Source organism: Watersipora subatra, chromosome 4 (genome assembly GCF_963576615.1).
Source record: "Watersipora subatra chromosome 4, tzWatSuba1.1, whole genome shotgun sequence".
Lineage (NCBI taxonomy): Eukaryota > Metazoa > Bryozoa > Gymnolaemata > Cheilostomatida > Watersiporidae > Watersipora > Watersipora subatra.
Genome location: NC_088711.1, coordinates 63,271,030 through 63,298,456, shown reverse-complemented (window position 1 = coordinate 63,298,456; position 27,427 = coordinate 63,271,030). Strand labels below are relative to the sequence as shown.

Genomic DNA, 27,427 nt, shown 5'->3' with positions numbered 1-27,427 from the left:
CTTACAATGCATTTCGGGTTTTACCTGCAGCCTTTTGCGAAATTTAAACAGTGCTAAACTGTTGCGTTGCCGCCAGCAACTACCGATGGTCCTCGGCGGTACCCGGCGCGTAGGTTCCCATTTCATCGCTAATAGCCTGCGGTGTATATATATACACCTCCGGTGCTTTGCGACGTATATGGGAACTAGGCTTTAAATAATAATTTTAAGGTCTCTCATCCTAATTTAAGGAAACTATGATATTCTGGTGTAGAACATGTGCATATGATTAATTGTTTTCTCTCGATGCAAGTGTGATCAACATACTGATAAACACTTACCGTATGTACTCATTCGACCATCTTTAATCGCATGTGTCTTCTTATGAGTTCTAGCAAGACATCAAATGCCACCAAATCAGCAAGCCAAAATTTCAACATTACAGGTTTTTCCACTTCTACTTTTATCATTGTCTGCTTTTAGACTTTTCCAGTCTTTCATTGAGCCTCCGCTAACCATGCACCAGAAGCTACCAATTATACCAGAAGCTCTTTGAGCAATACAAGCTACAGAACCATGTATGGGCCAGCATCGACCACCTGTGGGCCAATATCAAGCACCTACGAGCCAATATCACGCATCTGAGGGCCAACATCAAGGACTTGCGGGCCAACATCAAGTACCTGTGGGCTAACATCAAGCACATGTGGGTCAACATCAAGCACCTGTGAGACAACGTCACGCACCTGTGGGCCAATATCAAGCCCCTATGGGCCAACATCAAAGACTTGTTGGCCAACATCAAGCGTCTGTGGGCCGACATCAAGTGCCTGTAGGACAGCGTCAAGCGCATGTGGGTCAACATCAGGAGCCTGTAGGCCAACATCAAGGACATATGGGCCAACATCAAGGACTTGTAGGCCAATATCAAATGCATGTGGGTCAACATCAGGTACCTGTGGGACAATGTCAAGCACTTGTGGGACAACGTCAAGCATCTGTGAGCCAACATCAACTATCACTCCAGTAATTGTGTGATGAAGCTTTTTACAAACAAAGTTCTCCACTTTTACCTCCAAACAAACTGTAGTAACCAAAGCACTCAGGCAGCACCAGATGATCAGCTGACTTCCCTCAAACAGCCCCACACCTCTTTATTCTCCGATCGTCTTTCTTGTATGCTTTCTTTTTTCCTAGGTCATTCCAATTTATCCACCCCTTGTTTCAATTCAAAGCCGCATAATAACAAAAAGTTGATGTTTTATAATTCTCGTAAAATATGATGAAGGTTTGGATAGGAGATATTAACATTGTGTTTTAATGACAAACGAACTGGTCACAAGTAGCGACAATGGAGTATGCTTGCATAGATGACTAGATGGTGCTTTGTTACCTCCGGTTTGGTGACTCACATAGTGTACTGGTTAGTCACATTCCAGCATACACACAGCTTATATCGCAGTGAGACGAGACAGGAGAGCCCCTTAGATTTAATTAATGGACGGATTTATTCAGCGTTCACATGCGCATGACCTTACCAAGCGATGAGTAGAGTCTTTGTGCGCCTGCACTTATCGCAATGCGTGTGATTAGCTTCTCGTATCATGTTTTACAACATACGATTGCCTGATGAATTGGCCCTCTCAACGACTTAACATTTCCTAGTCTTAGTCATTGGTGAAAGAACGCGTTTATTGACATTTGTGCTACAGACTGCCTCTGCAGGGAGTTTCAGCCAATCGGAGTGACTCGTCAGCACTGTGGGAGAGAAAACACTCTTCAACTCCTTTCTTCACCTGGAACCATGGAAAGAGGCAGCGAAATGGGAGAATACCCTTCGGTCGATATTATTGTAGATGACTACGATAGGTCGGTCAGCGAGCTTGAACAAGATGCAGCAGATGACAAGCTAAATAATAACTGCCAAGACTTTAACAAAAAGATATGGAGCCAAACTGCAAGCAAGACTTTCGATGTCTCCTTAAGCCAACCCGATACGGCAGAGGGAACGTACAGTAGCTTAAGCCGACCTGATACGAGGGAGGGAACGTACAGTAGCTTATATTTACCTATTGATGTCTACCATGAGGAACTTACAGCGAATGACCTTGACAAAATTAAAGGGTTGGCTCGAAGGCTTAATCTACAGACGCGCCGAGGGAGTTATACAATGTGGAAAAGCAAATTGGGCAACAGTTTGTTGAAGAGTCAGCCAATTGCTCAAGGAGACAGCGCAGAGGCAGGTTTGGACACCGCTACACATGCCACAGGTCTACATAGTGTTGGTAACAGGAAGTTGACTACAGAATGTAAACAAGGTGAGCGGCCGACTCCAAGACTGCCTGAGCGAATGGAAACTGCCTTGCGTCTCATCAGAACTAAACTTGTGAGTTGTTATTAACTATAACATTACGCTCTCATTTGCAAACTCAGATATCATTCTGTAGTTACTCAAAATGCTGAACCAGGAATTATGTAGGCTAAGGCTGAGTGTTAAATTGCATGCATATAACATGTGAACAGTATGCTTACTGATAAACCAGAGTTAACAGAAAGTGGTGAAATTTGGTCCATCACGTAACTAAAATTATTAGTAATGTTGTTTTTAAAAAATCCATGAAATCTACAAAAAACGTGACAGAAAAATAATATCCTATTTTATAACTTACATCTTTAAAATCTTTTGTTAGGCTTGAACTTTTTAAAACCCAAGCTAATGCAACCAGCCCATAAACTCGAGCAAATGCATCCCATAACTTAGGCTAATACAGTTAATGAACTATTTTCTACATACAGTATAGTGAAACCTGAATATATTATCCTAACATCCAACATGCACCGCTTATTAGCATTATTTTGCTCGTTAAAGACCTCAATACTAGTATTCAGAACCATTCGGGTATGAAGGACTTTACCTACGTCATCCTCAAAGTTAATTTTACTGTTACTGTTGATTTCACTGCACTCAGCCTGTGTCTACTTCTTTTAAGGTTTGTAACAATTTGAGAATTTCACTTCAATTTTGTGGTAAATATTATTGGTGCAGCTGATGGAGGGGTCTTAGATGTTTTTGTATACTCGGCTCTCCCTGTCTGTCAACAGACGATGCGGTGAAATCAACAAATCAATTATGGCGTATTTCACCTCGTCTAATGGCTAGAACAGGAAGTGTGTGGTTAAATTATCTGTTCTTAATATTGGTATGTTTTTAGATTTATTGGTACGTACTGAAATATTTCATGGCTCTGCCATGTTTGGTGTGAACTTCTGCTCTGTTTGTCAGGGACAGCGTAGCTGTTCCTTCTCAAAGCAGAATAGCTGCTCTTTGTATCAAATCATTTTAGCCATTTGAAGGACAAGGGGAAGTACAACCAGCTGGCCATAAATATTCTGTTATCAAACTGGCATCAAGCAATTGCCAATCACTCACCAAAAGTACTACCCTAGCAATTTGTTGAATTAAATTAATCTTTTATGGCACCAATTTAGGTCATAGTCTAACTTAATGTTAACTTCATAAAAGTAGAATAAGGTTTCCTAAGTGGTGATTTAACAGGAGATTCAACACTCGCCCGACTATAAGAGGGCTACTACAATATGAATTCCAATGCTTTTATGATTAAAGTATAACTGCATTGTTCAAGTGAGTGCTTTGCCAAGTGGAAAAGCACGCACCTCTGCGGACTGCTTCAGTGTTTCATTGCTACTCTAAAGGTGAAGGTCACTGTACATATTATAGTGGTCAATTCATGCAATGGTGCAACATACGGAAGGTGATGTACATTGACTTACGGCTATTGTGTGCAAGAGTAGTGACCACTGATGACCAACACTGACCAATAGTGGTCAATTGTGCCGAATGCAAAAGTTTATTCACTTGCCAAAAAAATTATTGTTGATACTTTTATCTAAGTTATTTTTTCATGTAGTAATACAAGTTTTTATAGTCATCTCTTTCGCATCAATGAGGGTTGTCTTCTCTCGGTTAAGTAGGGAATATTTAGCGGCGCAGCATCAAAGGAAGCTGCTCAAGTAGACAAGCATGTCATCAGCTGACTACAGGCATGAGAACTCTCTTCATCATAGCATTAAATGGAGCGATATTAAATATAGTGGTATGTTTGCACAAGCTCCCTAAAGCTGATCACCTGTTGGCAGATGTGTTCTGCAGTTCATCTATTTATATCTTCAGCCCTTTCATTAATATAATTCTTATTTATGTGTAAATTATATCGTATCAATATTATATAATATATTTTGTTACACTATATTATATTACATTGTAGTATATTATAATATGTTACCGCAAAACATTATATTTTATTATATTATCATTATCAAAATAAATTACATAATATTATATTTTAATATTACATAGGATCATATTATATTTTATCATAATTATTGTATCATGCTATACTATATGATATAGGGATATATTATACATATATTATATTATGTAAAACAATTATACTAGAATAGCCGCCAAGGTACAAAGTCAGTCTATTTTGAGAAGCCTTAAGAAGACTTGAGCTGTATAAAGGCTCTTCTCAGATACCCACTGGCACGGCAGTGATGAGAACGTGAATCATTTGCCTCCAAGGTTACTTGTTTTGTTAAAAAGTGTATAGCTAAGTAGGTTTTAATGACACCACGACTAGGAAATTGATTTATCCAATCAGATTGTAGCTCTACATAGGCTAATCTGTGCAGAAGTTTGTGATTCAAAGTGATCATCAGAGAAAATTCAACCCACTGAATTGAGTGATTCATGAGAAAAAATCGGTTTCCGTTTTTGGAAATCGCCAAGTGGACAAACCAGTTTTCCACTTGGCAATTTTGAAAGCGATGCTCTACGCGATTTTATAGTTTTAAATCACTTATGACTACAATTCCATGTGAAAATAGCACATCACCTGTCACACCGACCGCCATCTTCTAGTTGAGGATTGTTTTCAAGCGATTCCACTTTTCCCACTTGTTCGTGTTGTAGCTGATAATTTTTGTCATGCATATTTTATTTATCTAACAAGTATTAAGGATTAACAGGTTAATACCATTGGGTGTTTTAAGATGAGTTCTACTGTCCAATGGTGAAAGTGAACAAATCGCCTCTAACAGATCGCGTGTCAACTTTCACAATTTCCTTCAAAACTGCAACGCTTGATTTTACTTTCCTTCAGAACTGTTATGGAGGGAGCTTCAGAGAGTAGTTTACATAACTCTACGTTCAAAGCGAGTAGGAGTGTAAGCAAATATAAACAATACGTTTATTTAACAAGAATGAACATTCACTGGAATGATCACACAAATCCCGAATACTGATACGTATTGATTAAAGACAAAGAATATTCATTCTGTTCCATAAGCTTTAAGCATGCAGGTGCCAAGTGCCCTTGTGCTAATCTTGGCAGTTGGTCCCTTGTACAAGGGTATTGTTTCGCAACTATGTTTTACAAAGTTGACAACAGCAACTGCAGGTGTGAGTATACTGCAACGCTTCCCACCACACAGCTGTAGGTGTTTTTGTCAGCTGACCTGCCAGCACTTGGCTAAATCAACCAGTTTTTTCTTACATACGATGCGATGTGTTTGCTCTATAGTTACCTCTATAGTTACCTCGAGAAGTATAAGTGGTTACTGCAGTACTTAATTTAGTTCACAAACATACCACTTGATATTGCATAAAGTACACAAAATATTGAACATCTGGAAGCACTTCAGGTACCAATTCATTAGGCACACCAAAAACGCAACAAATGCCGGTGCTCTTCCCTGTTCCAAACCGTCAGGCTTGAATTTTGATTCCGTGACACGAGGGACACATTTTAGATTTTGTGACGAAGATGCACCGTGTTTGTTTAAGAATCTGCTCGTTCATCTTGTAAAATTAATTAGTTGTAACGCCTACTGATAAGAAGAGAAAAGCAATGCAATGGGGGGGGATCAAAAACTGTCTGCAACATGAAGAAGTTGGGATGAATTGAAGCCAAACTTTTGCGCAAGAACAGATATTAGCTTTATGTTCCATACGAAGCCATAGTGGTGTCTCTCTGTTTTTATGCCTCGTGTACAGTGACATGAGCTGACAATAAGAATATGTGCCTGACTCCATTTCACTGGCAATGCGAAGAGGATGACATATGACAATTGTAAGAGCAAAAAACCAATAATATTTCTCAACTTTCATAGTCTGAGCTCCTGATATTTCTTTTCTTTCTAGATGGAGTTACAAGAGCAGGATGAATCGCTAGCCAGACAGTTTATAAATATTCGAGACTGTATTCATGGCCTGAGGCTACAACAGTCGCAGCAAGAGTATAATGATATGGTAGATGATGCGCAGTGCACCATTGCTGAGAATGTTGAATTTGAGAATGTGTGTGATGAACCTCGGACATTGGACAAAAGCCCCCTACTAACTTTAGGCATCACCAAGATGAACTTGACTGAAAGAAGGTTTTCAGTTTTCTAGGCTTCCATGAAAGCTGCCTCCTTGCGCATCCCTTCCGGGTTGAAAGTCAACTTCCATGTTTCAAATCACAAAGATGGGACCATCGTAGAGTAGCAACGCTGTTCTCTCAGTCCTTAGACCAGCCAATCAGTACTTTTTAGAACAGTCAATGATAAAAGATCAATAACTATTGTTTATATTACTATTATTATAATATAATAATATATAATAGTTATATTTATATTACTATTACATATTATATTGTTCAGATTCAGTAACAAAGCAATTTTCTTTTATTATTTTTCTATGTCTAAAGTTTTATTTAAGTGAGCAACGACACAACAGTTTATGTAATTTATCAAATATTATATAACGTAAGCACAATCTATTTTTAGAGTTTGTCCTTTACAAATAGAATGTTAGAATATAATGGTATAAAATAATCATCAAAATGGGGTCAGCAGATGATCCTTGTTATAATACTCATTACCAAAAAGTTTGTTCATAACCTGGCAGCATGAAAGGCCAAAAGTACACATGAAGGTAAGGGAGACAATAACCGCTTTAAACATTATCTAACATGTATTTTATACTAGTTTATAATCTCATACCATAGCTAGATACATTCAACTAACGATCAGTATTTTGAAGTCTGTTTTTTATTTTTTACCAAATATGATTTGGGATTTTTTGAAAAGTGCAAGAGCTATCTATATTCTTTATAAAATGGCTTGTGTTTACTCAATAGCTTGTGTTCTAAAACTGAACTGCTTATAAAGTTGTTATCTAAAAAACATGTCAATTTTTGCTGCTAAATGGCTTTCAAATGTTTATGCGAGCTATTTAAGGAGTTGTCTGCTACAATAACAGATAGCTTCAAACTAGCATTTCTTGTTTACTTTCAAGGCCAAAACTTCATGTACTTTTGCTGTCATTCGATGACTGACACTTGACTTCTACACTTTGCGTTCCTCATTTACACTACAAAAATTATGTTGTTTTGTTGAAATGTTCCAGAACATTTCTTTGTCAAATTGTGAAGCGTATAAACCATGAATGTAACGTGTATTCAAATCACTGATCCCGTGAATGAGAGTCGTGTGCCCTTGCTTCTCATAACAACAGCGCAGATATATAGCAATCTGTTTTCTGTATTAACAACTTGAATAGCGGTAAGAACAGTTGTGTTATAATCAATGATACATTCCTGTACTTGACATAGACTTAGACAGCCAATAATAATCAAAAAGGCACACATAGATGTTATATGAGCAATGTCTATGCAAATATATACATAAAATTAGTAATATCATAATGTGGCCCACATGGGGTACATTCAGTATTAAAAAGTTCACCTGAGTATGGAGAGTGTTTGAAGCAAAGCTCGTGAGTTAAAAACAGTCAGTCAACTGTTACCTCTTTCGATATGAAAGATATCGCTATATTTATTCTAAAATACAGTAGGACGACCCTCACAACTGTTTATATGTAGGAATGAGGAAGGCAAGCAAAAAGCTAGTAAAAATTATTACCAAAGTTATTGTGTTTCATGGCTGGTTAATGCTAGTAGCCATTTTGTATAGTGACCATTTTACTCAGTAACTGATTTAAAAATTGTTCGCCTTAATCCATTGGATTAACTTTCAAGATTGTCCAATCGTATGGCTTTCAAATCACATTATATAGTTGACATTCTGCTCAATCGCTTGTGAATTGACCTTTAACCTTGTTGAAATGTGCTGATTGAGAATCAGAGGCCACAGGAATGTCTAGGCAGAACATCTTAAAAATTTCACCGCACAATGGCTGGTCCTTTACGTCGAATCCCTGTGACAGGAGTGTGAGGCTGACCTACAGAAGGATACAAAATTCATTAGTGCTTTGTTGGAATAAAAAGGTTCAACCCAAATAGCAATATATACCAGTAAATGCAAAATTTCTAAATTAAGAAACAGGCCAAGGAGACTGGAAACGGTTTTATAGCTTTAAGCTGAAATGTTAGTTAAAAGCGAGTAAGTGACACCCTGGCAGTCGTGTAAAAGTTATGAGGAAATTATTAAGAGCTAGTAGAACAAATAGTCTAGAAAGAGAAGACAATGAAGAGAGTGAGTGATGAGAAACAAGTGTGGCACATGTATGCATAGTTACACTGTCTCTCTCGTGTTCATGGCCAGCGCCGCTCGCTGACCCATCGCACTCCTCAGCATTGACTGACGGAAATGTAGCCGAATAGGTCGAGCACCTGTTCATATTATAAATGCTCAACAATTATCATTCTGTGCGCAGAGAGTTAACATGGCCACCCATGGTAACATAACACACAAAGCGCATTGAAGTTGTGCTCCCTTTACAGTATCTTGTCTATGACGAATGGCAACAGGTTATTGGACTGAGGTGAATTATTTTTTGCCGTTTACATGCAAGGGTTTACTTCAGTTACCATAAATATTTTTAGCTGTCATAGCCAAAAACCAACATTCAATACGAAAGTCTAAGATGCCACCAAAGCTCGAACTGTACTACATGGTCGGTGAATGATCAGAAAATTTGTACCCTTTACTATGATACGAGCTGTGTCCATCCGTCCGCCTGCAGCCACACTAAAAGTGTTTAGAAAAAAGATTCTTGCCTCACTTGGGAATCGAACTCGGACATTCTGCTAAATTGGCAGGCGCACTACCACTGCACCACTCAGCCACCTTTACACATCTAAGAATAAATGTGCACTTACTTATCACATATGATGATCTCTCACGGTGCGCGGTACTGTCGGGGTACTAGTTTTATTAAAACCTACTGTCATTCAGTAAAAATAAAAAACTGTTGAATAGTTAAAAAATCTTGTTTGCAAAGTAACTCATACCATAGGCGAATGATTCAAATACTAATTAGAAAAGATTTAATACATTGCTGCGCTGCTACCGTCCAGTAACATTCATAAAGCACTTTAATTTTTGTAGCATCTTAGTGAAATCATGTTAATTTGTAATAACATGTGAAGTTAGAAAAAATATCACAGAAACTTACAATAAAATTATATTGACGATATAACATTGTGTCTTTGTTAGCTATGAGTTTCAATGTAAATCACCAAGAGAAGTTGCTGACAATGACAAACCATCTGGTAGTATGCATGCTTCATGAATAACATTGCATTGAAAAATTCCAAGAACAGAACTTAACATTCATGAACAACTTGAGGGGCCAGCCTGGAGCTTAAAGGTTGACTTGCAATAAAATTTACATTACAATTATTTGGTATTAATAGGTTCACCATGTCTTATTCCGCTGTGCTGTAAGTTCAAAATATGTGGAAATGTGATTACAAACTCAAAAATGAACAGTTAATCGCAGCCATCACGAAAACGGCCAACGGTTGGAATCTCTCTCAAAACGGCACAAATGTGACGTAGTTGAACACCATGTGCTTCTGTTTACACTTTTATGCAACCTCATTCATTGAAATATTTTCACAAATAAACTACACGCATTCAATAAAACCATGTCTATTGTCCTTACGCATCTGTTTCATCATCATTGTAATGCTGTCATTTTGAGCACTGATATCTCAAAACCTACCGTAAAAATTCGTTAAATTTTTTAACCTTAGCTTGAAGAAGTGCTTATCATCCTCTGATAAACATGACAAGCCTGTTGGTAACCTATGATAGTCAAAAAATGCTGCAAAAATTATTCGCGCTGTTTGGCAGTAAGTATGGATCACAAGCTCAGATTACGACTAGATGATTAGACCAAGCCGAAACAAAACTGTGAAGTAGCGAGCATATATATTTCATACGGGCTTTTCGGTAAAACCCGAAGTGTTTGTCATAAACTAGTGCTATGAGACGTTTTATATTGAGCCTTCTATTGGCCTTTCATTTCACGTGATAACATCATGGGTCAAAACAATAACCACGTCAAAAATAAAGGGATTCCAACCAATGGCCGTTTTTTAGCTGTTCTTTTTTAGTTTTTAAGAGCTTGTAATCACATTTCCACATATTTTGCACCTACACCACAGCAGAGTAAGACATGGTGTACCTTTTGATACCAAATAACTGTAATGTGAATTTTGTTGCAAGTCAACCTTTAAAGGTTTACTTGCAACAAAATTCACATTACAGTTATTTGGTATCAAAGGATTCACCATGTCTTACTCTGTTGTGTTGTAGGGGCAAAATATGTGGAAATGCGATTACAAGCTCTTAAAGCTAAAAAACGAACAGTTAATCGCAGCCATCACGAAAACGCCGTAGTTTGGAATCTCTTTATTTTGATGACGTTCTCAAACATTTTGGTTATTGTTTTGACACGTGATGTTCTCACGTGAATTGAAAGGCCAATAAAAGGCTCAATATTATGACAAACACATCGGGTTTTACTGAAGACCCCGTATCAAATATAGATGCTTGCTACTTTACAGTTTTGTTTCGGCTTGGTCTAATCGTCTAGTCGTAATCTGATCATGTGACTCATACTTCCTGCCAAACAGCGTGAATAACGTCTGCAAAATTTTTCGACTATCACAGGCGACCAACAAGCTCGTCATGTTTATCAGAGGATGATATGCACTCCTTCGAGCTAAAGTTAAAAAATTAAACGAATTTTTACGATAGGTTTTGAGATATCAGTCCTCAAAGTGACAGCATTACGATGATGATGAAATAGACGTATAATGACAATAGACATGGTTTTGTTGAATGCGTGAAGTATATTTGTGAAAATATTTCGACGAGTGAGGTTGCATGAAAGTGTAAACAGAAGCCATCGTGTTCATCTATGCCCCATTCAAGCCGTTTTAGAAAGAGATTCCGATCTACGGCGTTTTCGTGATGGCTGCGGTGAACTGTTCGTTTTTGAGCTTTTAAGAACTTGCAATCACATTTCCACATATTTTGGACCTACAGCACAGCAGAGTAAAACATGGTGAACTTTTTGATACCAAATAACTGTAATGTGAATTTTGATGCAAGTCAACCTTTAAGAAGGATAACAGCGAACAAAGGAGACAACTCCGACTAAACTGGGTCAACTCTGTTAGAACACTAGTTGACAGCTGATGATCACAAGGCTTGCCTGAAGGCTAGTTGTTATATTACGTTGAGACGAAGGCAAGGGGAGACAATGACTAGCACCTACGTAACTACTCCATCAGTATCTCCTCTATAATAGAAAGAACAAGGGCTGTGCTACGACTAACTATAAAAGCACCAAAGATTGTTTGGGTTTCATGTGTAATCTGGGGGATTCATGTATCTACAATGTCCTGTAAAACAGTCAATGACACGCAGCGTTTATGAGCTTGAAAGGTAAAAACTCACCCCATTGGCTATGGTGAGCTACTGGGTCATATCGGCCCTCCCCTTCCTCATCAACAACTGTATGTGGTCCACCTAGACTGCTTCCTGCAGCCAAATAGAAAAAAGAATTGTTTAAAGACACCTCTAACCTAAATCTACACTTATACAGAAGGCTGGCAAACAAGCATGATTTGTACCGTAGGTTATACATGTATTCATCAAATCAGAGAACTTACTAGTAGAATAAAACGTGATCAAGAAGCATGATATGAAAGGTCAAGGTTTATGAAAGGTCAAGGTTTAAACAATAACAATATGAAAGACTAACAAAAAAAGAAAAATTTTCAACTTTTTAAAACTTCAGTAGGTTTAAATGAGGCGATGTGTGATTGACAAAGTGCTTGTTCATTGACCTGGTGTGTTTCTATACTCAAACAATAGCCATGGCCAACGAACCTTTGACATATCGGTTAGAGTGTGATGAATTTATTGCAGAGTTTAGTTTATTCTGTCATGAATAACTGATATCATTCATCTGTAATTAGACTTACCCATGCGATTAGACTTTCCCATGCAATTAGACTTACCCATGCGATTAGACTTACCCATGCGATTAGACTTACCCATGCGATTAGACTTACCCATGCGATTAGACTTACCCATGCGATTAGACTTACCCATGCGATTAGACATACCCATGCGATTAGACTTACCCATGCGATTAGACTTACCCATGCGATTAGACTTACCCATGCGATTAGACTTACCCATGCGATTAGACTTACCCATGCGATTAGACTTACCCATGCGATTAGACTTACCCATGCGATTAGACTTACCCATGCGATTAGACTTACCCATGCGATTAGACTTACCCATGCGATTAGACTTACCCATGCGATTAGACTTACCCATGCGATTAGACTTACCCATGCGATTAGACTTACCCATGAGATTAGACTTACCCATGAGATTAGACTTACCCATGCGATTAGACTTACCCATGCGATTAGACTTACCCATGCGATTAGACATACCCATGCGATTAGACTTACCCATGCGATTAGACTTACCCATGCGATTAGACTTACCCATGCGACTAGACTTACCCATGCGATTAGACTTACCCATGTGATTAGACTTACCCATGTGATTAGACTTACCCATGACACCGAGTTTAACATCACCATTCCTTGCTCTAACATACTGCCTTTCTACAGGAGTGGAGACATGCTGCTGCATCAGTACGCTGCTAGGGTCAGCCTAAATATAAAAATGGTTGGTTTTGTACTTTTCAGCCAAATGAATTAAGGGCAGCTGTCACATTGTCCAAAAAAATTGCCTTAGCTTCTCTAATTTGTGTAACAAGTTATTCACAAAAGAGCTTCGCGATTTCCAAAAATCACCAAATTATTCGATAATGCTAATTTACGATATCGAATCACCATATATCGCAAATAGTCTATTTGTCGACGATTCGCGAAGCTCCATAAATCACCATTACACGATTATATCATTTATACAATTGATGACATCTTTTTGATTGGTGGCAATTGATGACATCTCTTTGATTGGTGGCAATCTTCAAATTACTTACCTTCAAAGTTGTCACCAAACAACTAAACCGCTATATTGCGGAGCTCTAATTCATAAAAGCAAAAAGATACAAGTTATAATACACATATTATAATTGACCAAAGGCACTTACTGTGGGGTATGTAGTGTGTGTAGTGCTAGGTCTTGTCTCTGCTGAAAAGGCCGCCTTTTCCTTCATGTTGGGACGGGAGTCTTTCTCTGCAATTGCACTGCTTGCTCTGTTGCCCTTTTTACTTGCCGGCTGAATGAACAAACAATAATATTAATAATAATATTGAGATAGCATGGGAACCAAACAAAGTGACCATCATGTAAACAGTTAGAACTCCGCAAATTGCAGCTTCACAGTTGTCAGAGACTGCTACTCAGTAAGCTCATGTACTTGATGACTTTATCATAAACTGGAGCACAAAATGTCGTCTTGTCAGAAAAATGTAAAAGGGTTAAAGGTTAACTGACAACACAAAATATTATTGTATTAACAGTAGCAGATAAAATTATAGATTGGTGCTGGAATAATATTCTATGTAATCATGACAAAATACAAAGTTTTATCAACATATTCAAGTCGTGAAAAATCAACGGAAAGGTTATTAAATAATATCGAATAGAAACAGCTGCAATGCTGTATAATTATATTAAAACTGCATTACATAATTAATTAGATATTAAATTGTTTTGGAACTTGTTTTGGAATTTTGACCAAACAATCTAACGATTGTCTGGTCAAAATTCTCATTTAGGAAAACAGAGCATGCATTGGTAGGTTTTAAACAGATTCCTTCTGAGAATATCTAATTGTTATGAATAACCTTTTTTAACTTTCTGTTTGGGTAAAGGAAGAATTTTTAATTAATGCATTCCGTAATATGAGGGGCACGAGCCAAGCGGTGATTATAGAGCTAACGGTGTAGCTCTATAACCACCGCTCGAAAGTCAATGCCAGACGTAAAAACGACACAAACATTTTCAGTATTTGTGAAACCTGCAACAATTATCTGCCATGTTGGGTAACTAAAACCACATAGCGTAGCGACAAAATGGAGAAACTTTATTAGAACAGTGACCAAAAGAAGTGCTTTTGACTCGCGCTCATGATTGGCTAATCGTTGGCATTGACATCGTATATCCCACATCGTATATCACACATCGTATATCACACATCGTATATCACACATCGTATATCACACACCGTATATCACACATCGTATATCACACATCGTATATCACACTTCTGTTTTACTGACAAAACAACCTCCCTATGTCATAATTGGAGTCTACATCACGAGTGTTTTCAGCTCCAAAATTGGCTTTTATTGTTCAAACATCAGAATTATCGCTAAAAAAATAAAAATATATTGTTATAAATGGATGTAATTGTAAAACGCTGTCAGCGAAGGTATTTTTGATTTAACTTTTGAAATAACACATATCTATTTTTTCCAATCACGTGTAAATTTTTCAAAAATTCTTACAGAATTCAAACAAATCATTGTTGAACGAAATAAAAAATGAAAGATTGGAATGCAAGTAGCTGAGTAAAGCATATGACATTAAGATAGCCTTGAAGGATTAGCAAAAGACAGAAAAGTTATGACCCCATGTTACATGATGGTAAGCATTTTACACAGCTAACTTGCCATAGACATCATAATTGTCCAAACAATCAATAACTATTTTTGTTATTCAATTATAAACTTTTACCAATGATAAGAGTTGTGCTATCTTTTTATTCCTTTAGGAATGTCTACTATCTGTGCCATACTGATGGTGTTGACACAGTAAAAGCAAATAGATTAGTATGAAATTGCCTCAAACAAGACAATGTTTTATCGGACTGTCATAAGGAGACAACTGCTATGAGCTGCTATGAAGTTATCGATAGTTCCGGATTGATAAATAGAATCGATGTTGATCAACTAGTAGTCAGATTCCGCCTACCAGTTAACAAGTATAACAATTCAACTTTTAACCTTTTTCATTTTTTAAAGCAGGTAGTTATAGCAGCGCAAATGAAAAGTTACCATTCTAGTAGTCTGGGGAGGTGTAGTGTCGGTATGACCTAATTGAGGAAGGGGTAGATCTGGTTGGTTGATCGGAGGCAAGGTCCTTATTCCGAAGCTCGGCGGTGAGCTAAGCCTCTTACCAACAGTAATTCCTGTTCCTCTGATGCCAGAGACCTAAATTTGATAGTAGGTTATTTCTATGAGTGTAGCTATGAACCATAATAATGGGCAGACAACTACAATATGACGAGAGCAGACATTATAAGAAGCAGGAGCAGTAGATGGACAGTAAATAGAGATTACAGGAAATATGGGTAACAATAAACAGACGGTACGCGAGGTTCTATGCAAAGTTCCACACAAGCTTCAGTATACCATTTGGTCCAGCGCTTCATTTGATATTTTAGTTTACTAAATATAACATCCTAGTCACGAAGCTGCCCAGTACAATGAAATCTCCTGTTAAGTAGTGGTCGAATATTAGCCAATGAAATCTCTTGTTAAGTAGTGGTCGAATATTAGCCAATGAAATCTCTTGTTCAGTAGTGGTTGAATATTAGCCAATGAAATATCTGGTAAATATTATCTGATATGAGTCTGAGTATTGTCCTATGGCAAAACAAATTTTGACAGCTTGACAATGCAAAATGTGTGATCTATTGTAACGAATGTGGCCACCGGCTTCACCTTAGATGTAGTGATTATCAACCAACACAGGTGAACAACACACCAACAAAGTGAAGACAACCCTGCAACAGTGCACAATCCATGATGCTCCAGTCGAAGAGTTGTCTTCTTGTCTCTCAAGTAAGTTTTCCCTCTCAGATGAAGTATAGCGATAAACCGTTGAGGTTTTGACGGCATACCGCTGACCTTATTGGCAAAAATACAGCGCATAAGTATAACTGAAAAACATTGAGGTCTAGAGTAAAAAGAGAGTAATCAAGAGAGGTACGGGAGAAGCGTACCTCCTCCTCCCCATTTGGAGTTCGACCTCTGTCACTGATGGGCATGAGATGCTTTCTTGGAGCTTTTCGACCAGAAGAGTTGCGAGGGGGACCTAGCCGACCCTTGCTGTCCTTGATGGCAGGTCGGTGGGTCGTGGGAGTGTCCACACCTTCCTCTCTGCTGTTATAAAACGTCATACCATTCACTATGTTACAGACTCTGAGTATTTTGAATAATATCTAGTGGCTTCATAACTTGGCTTAAGCTAAGGATTCATCACCATGGTAACCTGATCCGATCGAACGACCCCCTTACCAAGTCACAACTGTTTACGAATAATAAACTTTTGTAATTTGACTCGCTATATATATAGCCTTGGCTAGCAAAGCAAGAACTCTACTACATTATAAAAGATATTTCTCACAACCGTGTGAAACATGGATACTCATTGGTAGGCCTCACAACCATGTGACACATGGCGCTCCTTGATAGGCCTCACAACCATGTGACACATGAATACTCATTGATAGGCCTCGCAACCATGTGACACATGAATACTCATCGGTAGGCCTCACGACCATGTGACACATGGTGCTCCTTGCTAGGCCTCACAACCATGTGAAATTTGAATATTCTTTTATCTACCTCACAAAATAATAATAAAATCAGTTCTCATAAACAAGTGAGTGCCACAATTCTTTTCTAAATAAACCAAATTAAATAAGGCATAGGCCTAAGGTAATATGTACAGTGGAACCACGGTTCTCGAACATAATCCGTTCCAGAAGGTTGTTCGAAAACTGTGTTGTTCGAGATCTGAAACAATTATTCCCATTTGAATTAATGTATGTAAATTTTAATCCGTTCCAAGCCGAGATAACAACTTCTGTACTGTATATTACATACTATAAATAAAAACGGGTAGATATAGATCTTGTTTATTTTTAATAAAAAATTTTTTTATTTATGATGATGAAAACAGAAAACAAAAAGTAAAAATTTTGTATGTTTTGCTCTTAAAACATCGAAAACATTCTACGTTAATATACAATACCAAAAATTGCAGAAATTGATAACGAAATAGTGAAAAATACAACAGATCAGTTACATCAAAAATCGTGTGAAAAAGTAAGTATAAACAGCAGTGACGCATTTCCTTCGCATCTTTCAAGGAGAATCCTCCTTCAAAACAATTTAGAGTAACTCGACTGGAGGAGTTGTCTCTCTAGCAAATCTCTTCGGTAGAGGGACGTCGTCCCAGATGATTCCTTTCCTTTTGTAAAGGATTTATGAAGCGTAACTTGCTTCTCCCTTTGTTAGCGAATGTTTCCATGCTGTTTCCGGAGCTGTTCTGAACGTTTAATTCCAATGCGCATGCTCCGGTTTAGGCAAGAACCGAATTTATGTTCGAGATCCGAGACGAACAAAGCTAAATTTTTTTGGTCAAAAACCGAATTGGTTGAGAACTGAAGCGTTCGAGAACCGAGGCTCCGCTGTACTAATAGTACATAGTAGGTATGCACATAGAGCAGTAGGTTTTACATGGCTTGCATAGACGAATAACCATTATTCTTTGTTTCAAACTGTTTTGAATTGTTTCTCTCCACTATAATTAGTGAAGAAAAACATTTCAACTAGCTTTGTAAACAACTAACCATTTTACACCAACTCACGACTGTAACAAGGACTGTCTACTGATTCATAGTGCTAGTCGAAACTAACAAGGTGATTGGTTAAGAAAGCATACACATCACATCCAATCACAACCAACTATAAACGTAAAACCCTTCCAAAGATACTACTTACCTTAGCACAACAAACCTTCTACGTGTTGCAGACAATAAAACATAAACTCGTCTATTATATATATCTACGGTCTAAGACATTACCAGCTAGCCACAAGATGCCCAGATTAAAACCTCTTTTTATCACCTTGACCTCTTAAACTCACAATAATGTTTTTTCTCTAAAATTCATCGGTCGAATTTGGAGGAGCTTGTTGAGATTATCACTGTTGCTGCTATGAGCTTGGGCCGTGCTGGAGCGAGATTGGTGGTTTCCAAAGACTTGTGGATATAAGTTAGACGTCGCATGCGCTTCCAGCCTCGTAGGAATCTGAGGCAATTTAAGACGAGTATTATCATGGCCCGGCTCCTCCTCTATCGCCATCGGGAGGGTTATAATAAAATGTTCAGAGTACATCTGCAGCAATATTCGCATTGCGTCTGTCACTGTGTTCCAGACGTGGTCAAGTGATGAGTTAATAGCATCGTCTTTGACACAAGCTTTTGGGGTCACTGGGGGGTATCTACTACGCCTCCGCCTGTTTGATGTTGACGTAGCCTTAGAGTCCGTCAAGTCCTCAAGGCTGTAATGATCAAATTGCAAATATAATATCTAACAGGACTGCCAACAGATGCCCAAAAGATGAGTTTGTTTTCATTGCTTTCAAATCACAAGAATCTCCAAAACAAAGGGCAAAAGTGCATGATGGGAGGCATGCAACAGTCCAAGAAGATTCCACATACCACACAAAAAATTTACTGTTAGGTTTAGAAAGGTTATCGCATCTGAATGTGATGAAACATCTTTTCCCGTCCAACCTTTGCACACAAGTTACATAACATTGACTTTTCACCAAGCCACATTCGCTGGTGACATACAAATATCATGCACTGCATATGATTGTTGTGGCTTCAGATGCGTGGACATGGGTTGATTGTTTGTTTTACCTAGCAAAGCATTAACAACAAGAAAGCGTGGCATGAAAGTGAAAAGAGATCATTTTTAAATTATCTCAGCATTAAAGGATATCACTAGCAAGCAATGGAATGAAAAGGCAATAGAATACAGTTAACCATTTTTCTTGCAAGGATTAAATATAATCATATTTGTTGTCATAAAAGTAAGCCAAGTAAAACCGCATCATTTGATTGCTGAAATAGGTGCGCTTCCCTTGAAACAAGAGGCTCTAGGGTCGCCGAGGCGGAGACATCAAAGGAATTGATAAGCCTGCTCTGTCAATATTGACTCCAAGCATTCAATTTAATCCGACAGTCACACAACTATAGCAACAGAAAGTTGGGTTGCCAGGCATTGACGTGGAGCTTCGAGTCACTTCACGATCAAGTTGTTCGACAGAAAGCTGTCGGTATCAACAGAAAACACAAAACTTTTGATGAGGATTCCTAAAAACTATTTTACTGACCCAACTAAGTACATGTATGATGTTCAGGCTGTCACATCTATGGGCCCGTTCTGATTTGCTACGAGGGGTATATGTGACAAAATATTGAAAAAATATCTGTCATAAATGGAATACGTAATAAAAATTTATTTGTTCCTATGGATACTATCCTATGGTTCCTATGGATACTATCCTATGGTTCCTATGGATGCGACATTTATGTAACCAACACGGTAACTACTCAAATGCAATAAAACATTTAGCTTACACCAAATAAATTTGTTCTTAAATTAGCGTTCAGCTCTCATAACCAAAAAGCATTTAAATATTCATAAAGATCTCAGGCTATGGATGGTAATGATGTATCGTTAGGAATTATCTTATCGTTACACTCTCAAGTTTAATGGGTCCCAACTCAGTTATCTTACACCTTTGTGTACCTCGAGCAAAGCAAAAAATATTGGCAATTTCCTAAAGTTGTAAAGGGTAAGCTACTGAAATCTAGGCACCTCACTCTTACACCAATCATATACACTGATGAGCAGGGAAATGAAAAGCACCCTAAGTCAATTATACGAATCAAAGCTGTAGAAGAGTGTCAACACTTTCACACTCTTACTCTCACGAATAAAAGGTATAACAATGACAACTGATTTCAAAAGATATCTGCTATCTCACCTTCTCAAATTACAAGAAAGGCATGCAGTTCATGGCATTCGGTAACTCAAAGTTACAAGGGAGAGGGGAAGGTTGTCTTATAATTCATAGACTGCCAGCTTCATGACATGCCAATCTTTGGTTTACTCATAGAGACAGAGAGAGGGTAAAAGGTGACTACTCATGACAAGTCAATCTTTGGTTTACTCATAGAGAGAGTGAAAGGTAACAGACAACTCATGACAGGTCAATCTCCAGTTTACTGATAGAAAGAGAGAGAGACTAATAAGTGACAAGTCATAAACTGGACAGCTGTTAGGCTTTTCAATTCTCCCACAGCTTTCAGTTACAGCATTAGTTGTGACTGCTAGTAGATTGTTGATCAGATTCAACTCTGCTGACTCTCGTCATAGTATAAGCTTCAACAAACTCGCTGATTTATGCACGGCAGCGATTTGCATACACTATGCCAGTGTTTTCAGCACAGCAGAAAGGCTACCAGAAAAATGTTCTATGAAAATTTATAGTAATTTATATTAATTTAAATTAATTTATATTAATGAAATAAGCCTTTCATTCATCTCTAGATTAAGCAAGAAAATTTAGAATTTATTAAAATCAAAATAAATTTCATTCCGTACAACTTACGGTAACAAAAGCTCAGAATTTACAACAAGCAAAGACGACAGCTACTTTCTTCTGTTAGCGTGTGAAATGTTCAGCTGACATGTTCGGATGTTGCGAGTAAAGGTTGATGCAGCTCTCCTTATCCCACATACATGATATTTAGCAGAGAAGTCCTAAGGCCTGTTAATCCAACCAACAAAGACTCTGGGGCAGGTGCAAACAACTCTCACAGATTACATGATAGAATGCATGAGAGTAAAGAGATCGTGAGCAAGTAGATATGTCCATTTGCTTAACAGCTGATCTTACTAGCGTCAGTGTAATTAGCATGAGTTATGCCAAGAAACAGTTTTCATTTTATACCAACAGTTTATTAGCTAACAAAATCATATCTACCCCTACTACTAGCGAATCCGCGATCGTTAGCAGTCCTCTCTTGTTAGGGCCACCATACCTACTGTAGATACACGTATATATTTTGAAGCCTAGGATGTGGTTACCAGCACTAATGTTGTTAAACCTTTAGCATTTAGAATACTTGTAGAAGGTTGCTAGGATTGTATCAAATGAGGGAAGGCTTAAGTACGCCCAACTTACGAATCGGAATCTTGGGCTATAATATCTTCATAATATCCATCGAGTTCAAAAACCTCTTCAGTAAATTCTGCATTCGCAGATGCGGAGCAGCTGTGAGGTATCACATGACTTCCTTCTATATGTAGACTAAAATAAGATGAGAGATCAATTAGAAGCTAGCAGATCTAGAGACTAGCTGTACAGGGGTGGATACAGAGCCTAGTTGTACAGGGGTGGATACGGAGACTAGTTGTACAGGGATGGATTTAGAGCCTAGTTGTACAAGTGTAGATACAGAGACTAATTGTACAGGGGTGGATATATAGATCAGTTGTACAGTGGCAGATCTAGAGACTAGCCGTACAGGGGTGAATACAGAGATTAACTGTACAGAAGAGGATACAGAGGTGGATACAGAGACTAGTTGCGCAGAAGTGGATACAGAGACTCGTTATACAGGGGTGGATACAAAGACTAGTTATACAGCGGTGGATACAGAGACTAGTCGTACAGGGGTGGATACAGAGATTAGTTATTTAGAGGTGAATACAGAGACTAGTTGTACTAAGGTGGGTATATAGATCAGTTGTACAGTGGCAAATACAGAGACTAGTTGTACAGAGGTGGATACAGTGATTAGTTGTACAGAGTTGGATACAGCGATTAGTTGCACCACAATAGTGCTGCCATAGTACTCAGCACTATGTCAGCAATACTCGGTACTAAGACAGCACTATTCAGTATTATGACCAGAGTATATAGTATTCCTAATATTTCTGTTTAAATTCAAGCGATCTGCTCAACTGTTGCTAGTTAAACACAAATCATGCAAGCATTCTACAAACATACCAAAAAAGCAATATTTTATCAGAGGTGCTGATGCCGGTGGCAGTTTAAAAAGAACAGGCCTTACATCGATGCAAAACACAAGCCATGAGTAAAGAACACGGATAGAAAGAAAGTAACATTAGATCAGTGAATTACTCACCCTGAGTTGAGTGAGTCGGTATAATTAGATGTTTCCTCTGTCCTATGAGGAGTTGAGGAGTTGCCTAATTTCTCTATCATGTTATAACCGTGTTCAGTCGGAGGTATTACCTGATGTCCCAACACCCTGCAGCAGCATGAACACACGCTATACTTGTCTAATGACAGCTAACAAGAGAAGCATTTCTATGTAAACGCATTAGCACAAATGGTGTTGATAAACTGAGACATCCCAAAAGACATTGTATTTACCGTTACATAAAAACAATCAATTTGAATACACGGATATTCATCGATATATACACTACGTTTTACTATACGTTTATTTAATTTTAAGAGCATTTCTGCATGTCACCCCAAACAAATCCTATCCATAAGTCATTTGCAAAGAAACAGGAGACTAAGAGGAATTCAGTCTGAGATGGGCAGCTGATTGGCCAACCTGATAGTAAGAACAGATCTGGGCTAACAAATTATACTTCTTTACTCTCAACTAGTAGACCCTAACAAAGGTTGGTCTTGCTCTAACCTGCCAACATTAGTTCTTACTATCAGGTTCATCGGTTGTTTTTGCGGACTACTCATGGTAATCCTACCAAGTACTTTGTTTTATTTAGTTAAATGAATGGAAATAATAATGATTATCATTCATTACAACAATATTAATAATTCAAGCTGATGACAGCTATATTTTTACCAATATTTCTACTAAACATGTATATTCACAACAAACATTAAGTTAATAATGATATATGGGTGTGCACATCTTAGCATTGGTGTCAGAAGTGTTTAACAATGTTTGTCACGGGTACCTACAAACCCCGACTGTAGCTACTTAAGTAGGCTTTGGTGCTCAGCAAATCAGTCGTGTTGACTCGGCGCAGATAAGAGAGAATAACGTTATGAAACAAGTTTAATAGATACGAGCTATCAGAGGCGACATTAAACTTGTGCTAAGAGCACTGTGTGCCCACTCGAGATTACCTTCAACATACGAGAGTTGGCTTATTGAAGGAGCCAACTGCTTATCAACATACCAACTTGCTGCGAGGTTTTCAAGAGCCAGAAAAATCCTGGAGCATTCATGGAGCTATGAATCAGTGATGGTAGTTAGTTGACTAGTAATCATTTGCTAATGGCGGACAAGAAGTAATCATGGCCATACCTGAGATGGGGAAAAGACTGGCTCCAGTCCCGACACTCATTGTGAACTGGTAGATGGGATCCATTGCTAAGATTCTGGTTCTCGAAAAGCATAGAGTCGAGGTCATCAAAGAGCTTTTGCACGTTGGCAGATGCTTCTCTGTCAAAATCCTGTAGAAGCAATCAACCAATCAGATAAGGCAATACAAGGAATCTCAGACAAGCTTATTATTATGTGATAATTAGTCTAATATTATGAAATTAATAAAATCTTCAAAATGAACAGCAAAACTCTTACAGGAAGAGAAATATACATACATGTATGTACATACATGTATGTATATACATACAAGTATGTACATTTATGTATATATAAATGTATATGTATGTATGTATGTATGTATGTATGTATGTATGTATGTATGTATGTATGTATGTATGTATGTATGTATGTATGTATGTATGTATGTATGTATGTATACATATACATTTATACATACATGTATGTACATTTCTCTTCGTGTAAGAGTTTTGCTGTTCATTTTGAAGATTTTATTAATTTCATAATATTAGACTAATTATCACATGATAATAAGCTTGTATGAGAATCCTGTATTTATGCAGTAGATACATGTATGTAGTAGATACATGTATGTAGTAGATACATGTATGTAGTAGATACATGTATGTAGTAGATACATGTATGTAGTAGATACATGTATGTAGTAGATACATGTATGTAGTAGATACATGTATGTAGTAGATACATGTATGTAGTAGATACATGTATGTAGTAGATGAGAAATTAATTTAAAATAAAATCTATAGAGGAATTCATTGTGAATGTAAAAGTGTTCATACATCGTAGGTTACAGTGGAATAGCTGCTGCTCCTATCTGTTGTGTTTCCTGTTAGGTTAACAGGCCATTGGTTGTTGCTGGCACTTAGGCACTGCGCCGTGGTGGGTGACGAACAACCACTCTCCTGACCATACAGACTGATGGCATTGTTAACACTTTCTATAAATCTTGGACCAAACAGACCACTGTCGGAAGGGCCCAATGTACCGGTATACGCTTCGAGCACACCTCGAGATACACCGCGCCTGCAAGTAGAATAGAATTGGAGCTTACACTTAATGCAATACGTAAATAAGTTAATAAATCATTTCCATCTTTTTAGACTTTTCTGTTTGTTTACTAAAAAGAGACCGCAAACTTCAATCGTATCATTACATAGCCGTACTATCATCTGAATTGAGCTGCAATATCACAGTAGATGGGCTACACGTCTTCATTGATTTCATATGAAATCAGCTAAGCACACAATACTCTTTGCCTCTGAGCATCTTAAATCTATGATTGAATATAGCAGGAATTCTATGCAGTCAGACAAGAACTGGCAACATCCCAACACAGTCAAAATGACCTGCTGCCATCATATGCAGATGAGAATAATCAAAGTCAAAATGTTTAACTATTGCTTTCAGATTCTCAGGATTTTCAGGATTCTCAGGATTGTCCAAAATGAAATCAGAAAAAAGCAAAGAACGAAATTAAGTTATGAAATGATGAGAAGTCAAAGAGCAACATTGTTGTCTAAGCAATTGAATGTTGGTGCTCAACCATCTTCTTAACCCCATTCAACCACCTAAACCCCATTCAACCACCTAAACCCCATTCAACCACCTAAACCCCATTCAACCACCTAAACCCCATTCAACCACCTAAACCCCATTCAACCACCTAAACCCCATTCAACCGCCTAAACCCCATTTAACCACCTAAACCCCATTCAACCACCTAAACCCCATTCAACCACCTAAACCCCATTCAACCACCTAAACCCCACTCAACCACCTAAACCCCATTCAACCACCTAAACCCCATTCAACCACCTAAACCCCATTCAACCACTTTCTGTACTTGATTCAGCGAAATAATATCCATGTTTTCTAATAGAAAAAGCCAAACGATAGAGAATATTCCCATAGCCAGAGTATTCTCTGCTGTCTCATCAATCGTATCGAGAGTGTTTAGTAAAACTCTCACACTGAAAATCCAAGTTTTAAACTTTAATGTTATAAATTTTAAACCTTCGGCAGTGAAGTTTCTTCTGTGACACGTCTAAGAGACTTTTCCTGGAAGAGTGTCGATGTTTTACTTTATCCGAGGTTCCTTTAGCAGTTCTGGGGGTAACCGATACCTGCGGCGCTCCAATGTAATTCGTAAGGCTAGCGTAACCGATTATACTAGAAGTGGAAGCCAAAGCTACCGTCTGCATGACAACAGCCATCACACACTATATGACATTCTCAACAGTTGTTCAGATAGTCGATAGTACGATATTTCCTTGTCAAAGAAGTTTTTCACAATATCCGATCGGAGAAGAGACGCGTGTGAAGACCGCAATGTCATTGTTGCCGGGCAAATAACTTGCTCATCATGTCCAAAATCTTGTCTCGCGACCCCACACAGCCTGCCCAACAAAGGCAGCGACAGCAGCTCCAAGTGCACAGAAGATTATTGTAAGCCTTCTCACTACACAAACACGCATGACAATTGTGCACTGTATTTATAGCACTTGAATTATTAGCCATATTGTTTGCACAGGCAGTAGTGATAGTGGCATTGCATTGTTGCACTGCTTGCAGTTCGGTCAAGAGGCAGTAAACATAAAAAGAATACATTATTGAACCGTATTCATTAAGCCGATACCACCTGGCTCCAAGCCTCTTCAGAATGTCTTCCTCAGTAAACCTTGTGTTCATATAATATTATGTAACTCTGGCATCGTCTACGATCAAATAAACCGAAGGAGCAGCGCAACTAAGACAACCCGGACTGCAAAAATGTACTAAAAAACTAGATAAAAAATATTTTACATTAATTCTTCTACCTGCAAGCCTTTTAAGTACGATATTTAAGCTAGCATCCAGCAGTGAGAGTTAATGCCCAGCTTGTGATGGTATTATTGTGATACAAGGCATGATTGACAGTGGCAGGTGATGAAACTGAAAGTAGTGGCCTAATACAAGACCTGCAGGTGAATAAATGTTTCTTAACAATCTTATACATATATATTAACACCATATTAATATTATATCATGATATACTATGTATTATAATGTTGACAGATCATACAAATTAAATAAATTTTTTCAACAAACAGTTTGTGTCAAGTGTATAAAGTGTTAGAAATATATGTATGTTAAAAATATGTTTTTTGTTAGTATGATTGATACAACCAACTATTATGTATAAAGCTGCAAAATATGATATTGGAGAGGCGACAACTCTAGAGTTGAATTTTGATGAACTTATCAAAATGAACCAGAACAAAAGGTGTTGAAGTTTTTTATCTAGTTGTCACAAAATAAAGATTAAGCCAAAATGGTATTGTGAAGAGATTGTAAGTTCTGTCTTCTAATGAATAGCTTAAAAATTGCAGAAATATTCTGGCATTTCTAGACAATCATAATATCCTCCATAATAATATACTACAAGAGGAGCTTTTTTCTCCAATAGCCATAATTCGCTTTACTATTTTTTGTCTATTGTCTCATGGTCTAACCTGCTTTAAACAGCAATGGCCGGTGTAAATAAAGTTAATGCTTATATTCACAATGCATCATTACCATTATCTTCAACATTAGTAACGCAATGAAAAACCTAATATACCTGACAATGACTATGACAAACTTTAATCTGGCTCAAAACTCAGCTAAAACAATCTTTCTTCAACCGGAAGATAAAAAGCCACCTTAAATGTATGTATATAGCAATGTTTTACCATGATAGAGGTAAAACTTGCTTTCCCAGCATGACAAACGCAACGATATTAAAGGAGAATAGATTTACTAAAAAACTGGCAAATGTTGGAAACTTCAGCCACAGAAATAACAGCTCGGCAATACGAGTAGAACTCACCTAGAATTTCGAAAACACGAACATATAACTAAGAG

The 27,427-nt window shown here is 37.8% G+C and overlaps 2 protein-coding genes across 2 annotated transcripts; one reads left to right on the top strand and one right to left on the bottom strand.

The window, feature by feature from the left end:
• Positions 1 to 1,637: 1,637 nt before the first annotated feature.
• Positions 1,638 to 7,058, top strand: LOC137393716 (protein FAM167A-like). The gene is made up of 2 exons (XM_068080388.1): positions 1,638 to 2,365; positions 6,203 to 7,058. The coding sequence occupies exons 1-2, from the start codon at positions 1,784 to 1,786 to the stop codon at positions 6,452 to 6,454; spliced, it is 834 nt and encodes a 277-aa protein (XP_067936489.1). The 5' UTR covers positions 1,638 to 1,783; the 3' UTR covers positions 6,455 to 7,058.
• Positions 7,059 to 7,579: 521 nt separating this feature from the next.
• LOC137393670 (primary cilium assembly protein FAM149B1-like) lies at positions 7,580 to 25,875 on the bottom strand. The gene is made up of 12 exons (XM_068080310.1): positions 25,559 to 25,875; positions 24,325 to 24,568; positions 23,486 to 23,634; positions 22,322 to 22,447; positions 21,355 to 21,480; positions 18,238 to 18,654; positions 16,307 to 16,466; positions 15,357 to 15,512; positions 13,445 to 13,573; positions 12,900 to 12,999; positions 11,758 to 11,841; positions 7,580 to 8,284 (listed from the first exon to the last, which is right to left on the bottom strand). Exons 1-12 carry the CDS (start codon positions 25,756 to 25,758, stop codon positions 8,226 to 8,228), a joined length of 1,950 nt encoding a protein of 649 aa, XP_067936411.1. The 5' UTR covers positions 25,759 to 25,875; the 3' UTR covers positions 7,580 to 8,225.
• Between the last annotated feature and the right edge of the window lie 1,552 nt (positions 25,876 to 27,427).

Bases quoted from the DNA above. Each gene is read 5' to 3' on its own strand.
- LOC137393716 (XM_068080388.1), top strand. From the start codon at position 1,784: ATGGAAAGAGGCAGCGAAATGGGAGAATACCCTTCGGTCGATATTATT. The intron at 2,366-6,202 runs GTGAGTTGTTAT...TTTTCTTTCTAG, and splicing joins GTCTCATCAGAACTAAACTT to ATGGAGTTACAAGAGCAGGA.
- LOC137393670 (XM_068080310.1), bottom strand. From the start codon at position 25,758: ATGGCTGTTGTCATGCAGACGGTAGCTTTGGCTTCCACTTCTAGTATA. The intron at 15,513-16,306 runs GTACGCTTCTCC...TATCAAATTTAG, and splicing joins CTCCAAATGGGGAGGAGGAG to GTCTCTGGCATCAGAGGAAC. The intron at 13,574-15,356 runs GTAACTTTTCAT...TTGTTCATTCAG, and splicing joins CTCCCCAGACTACTAGAATG to CCGGCAAGTAAAAAGGGCAA.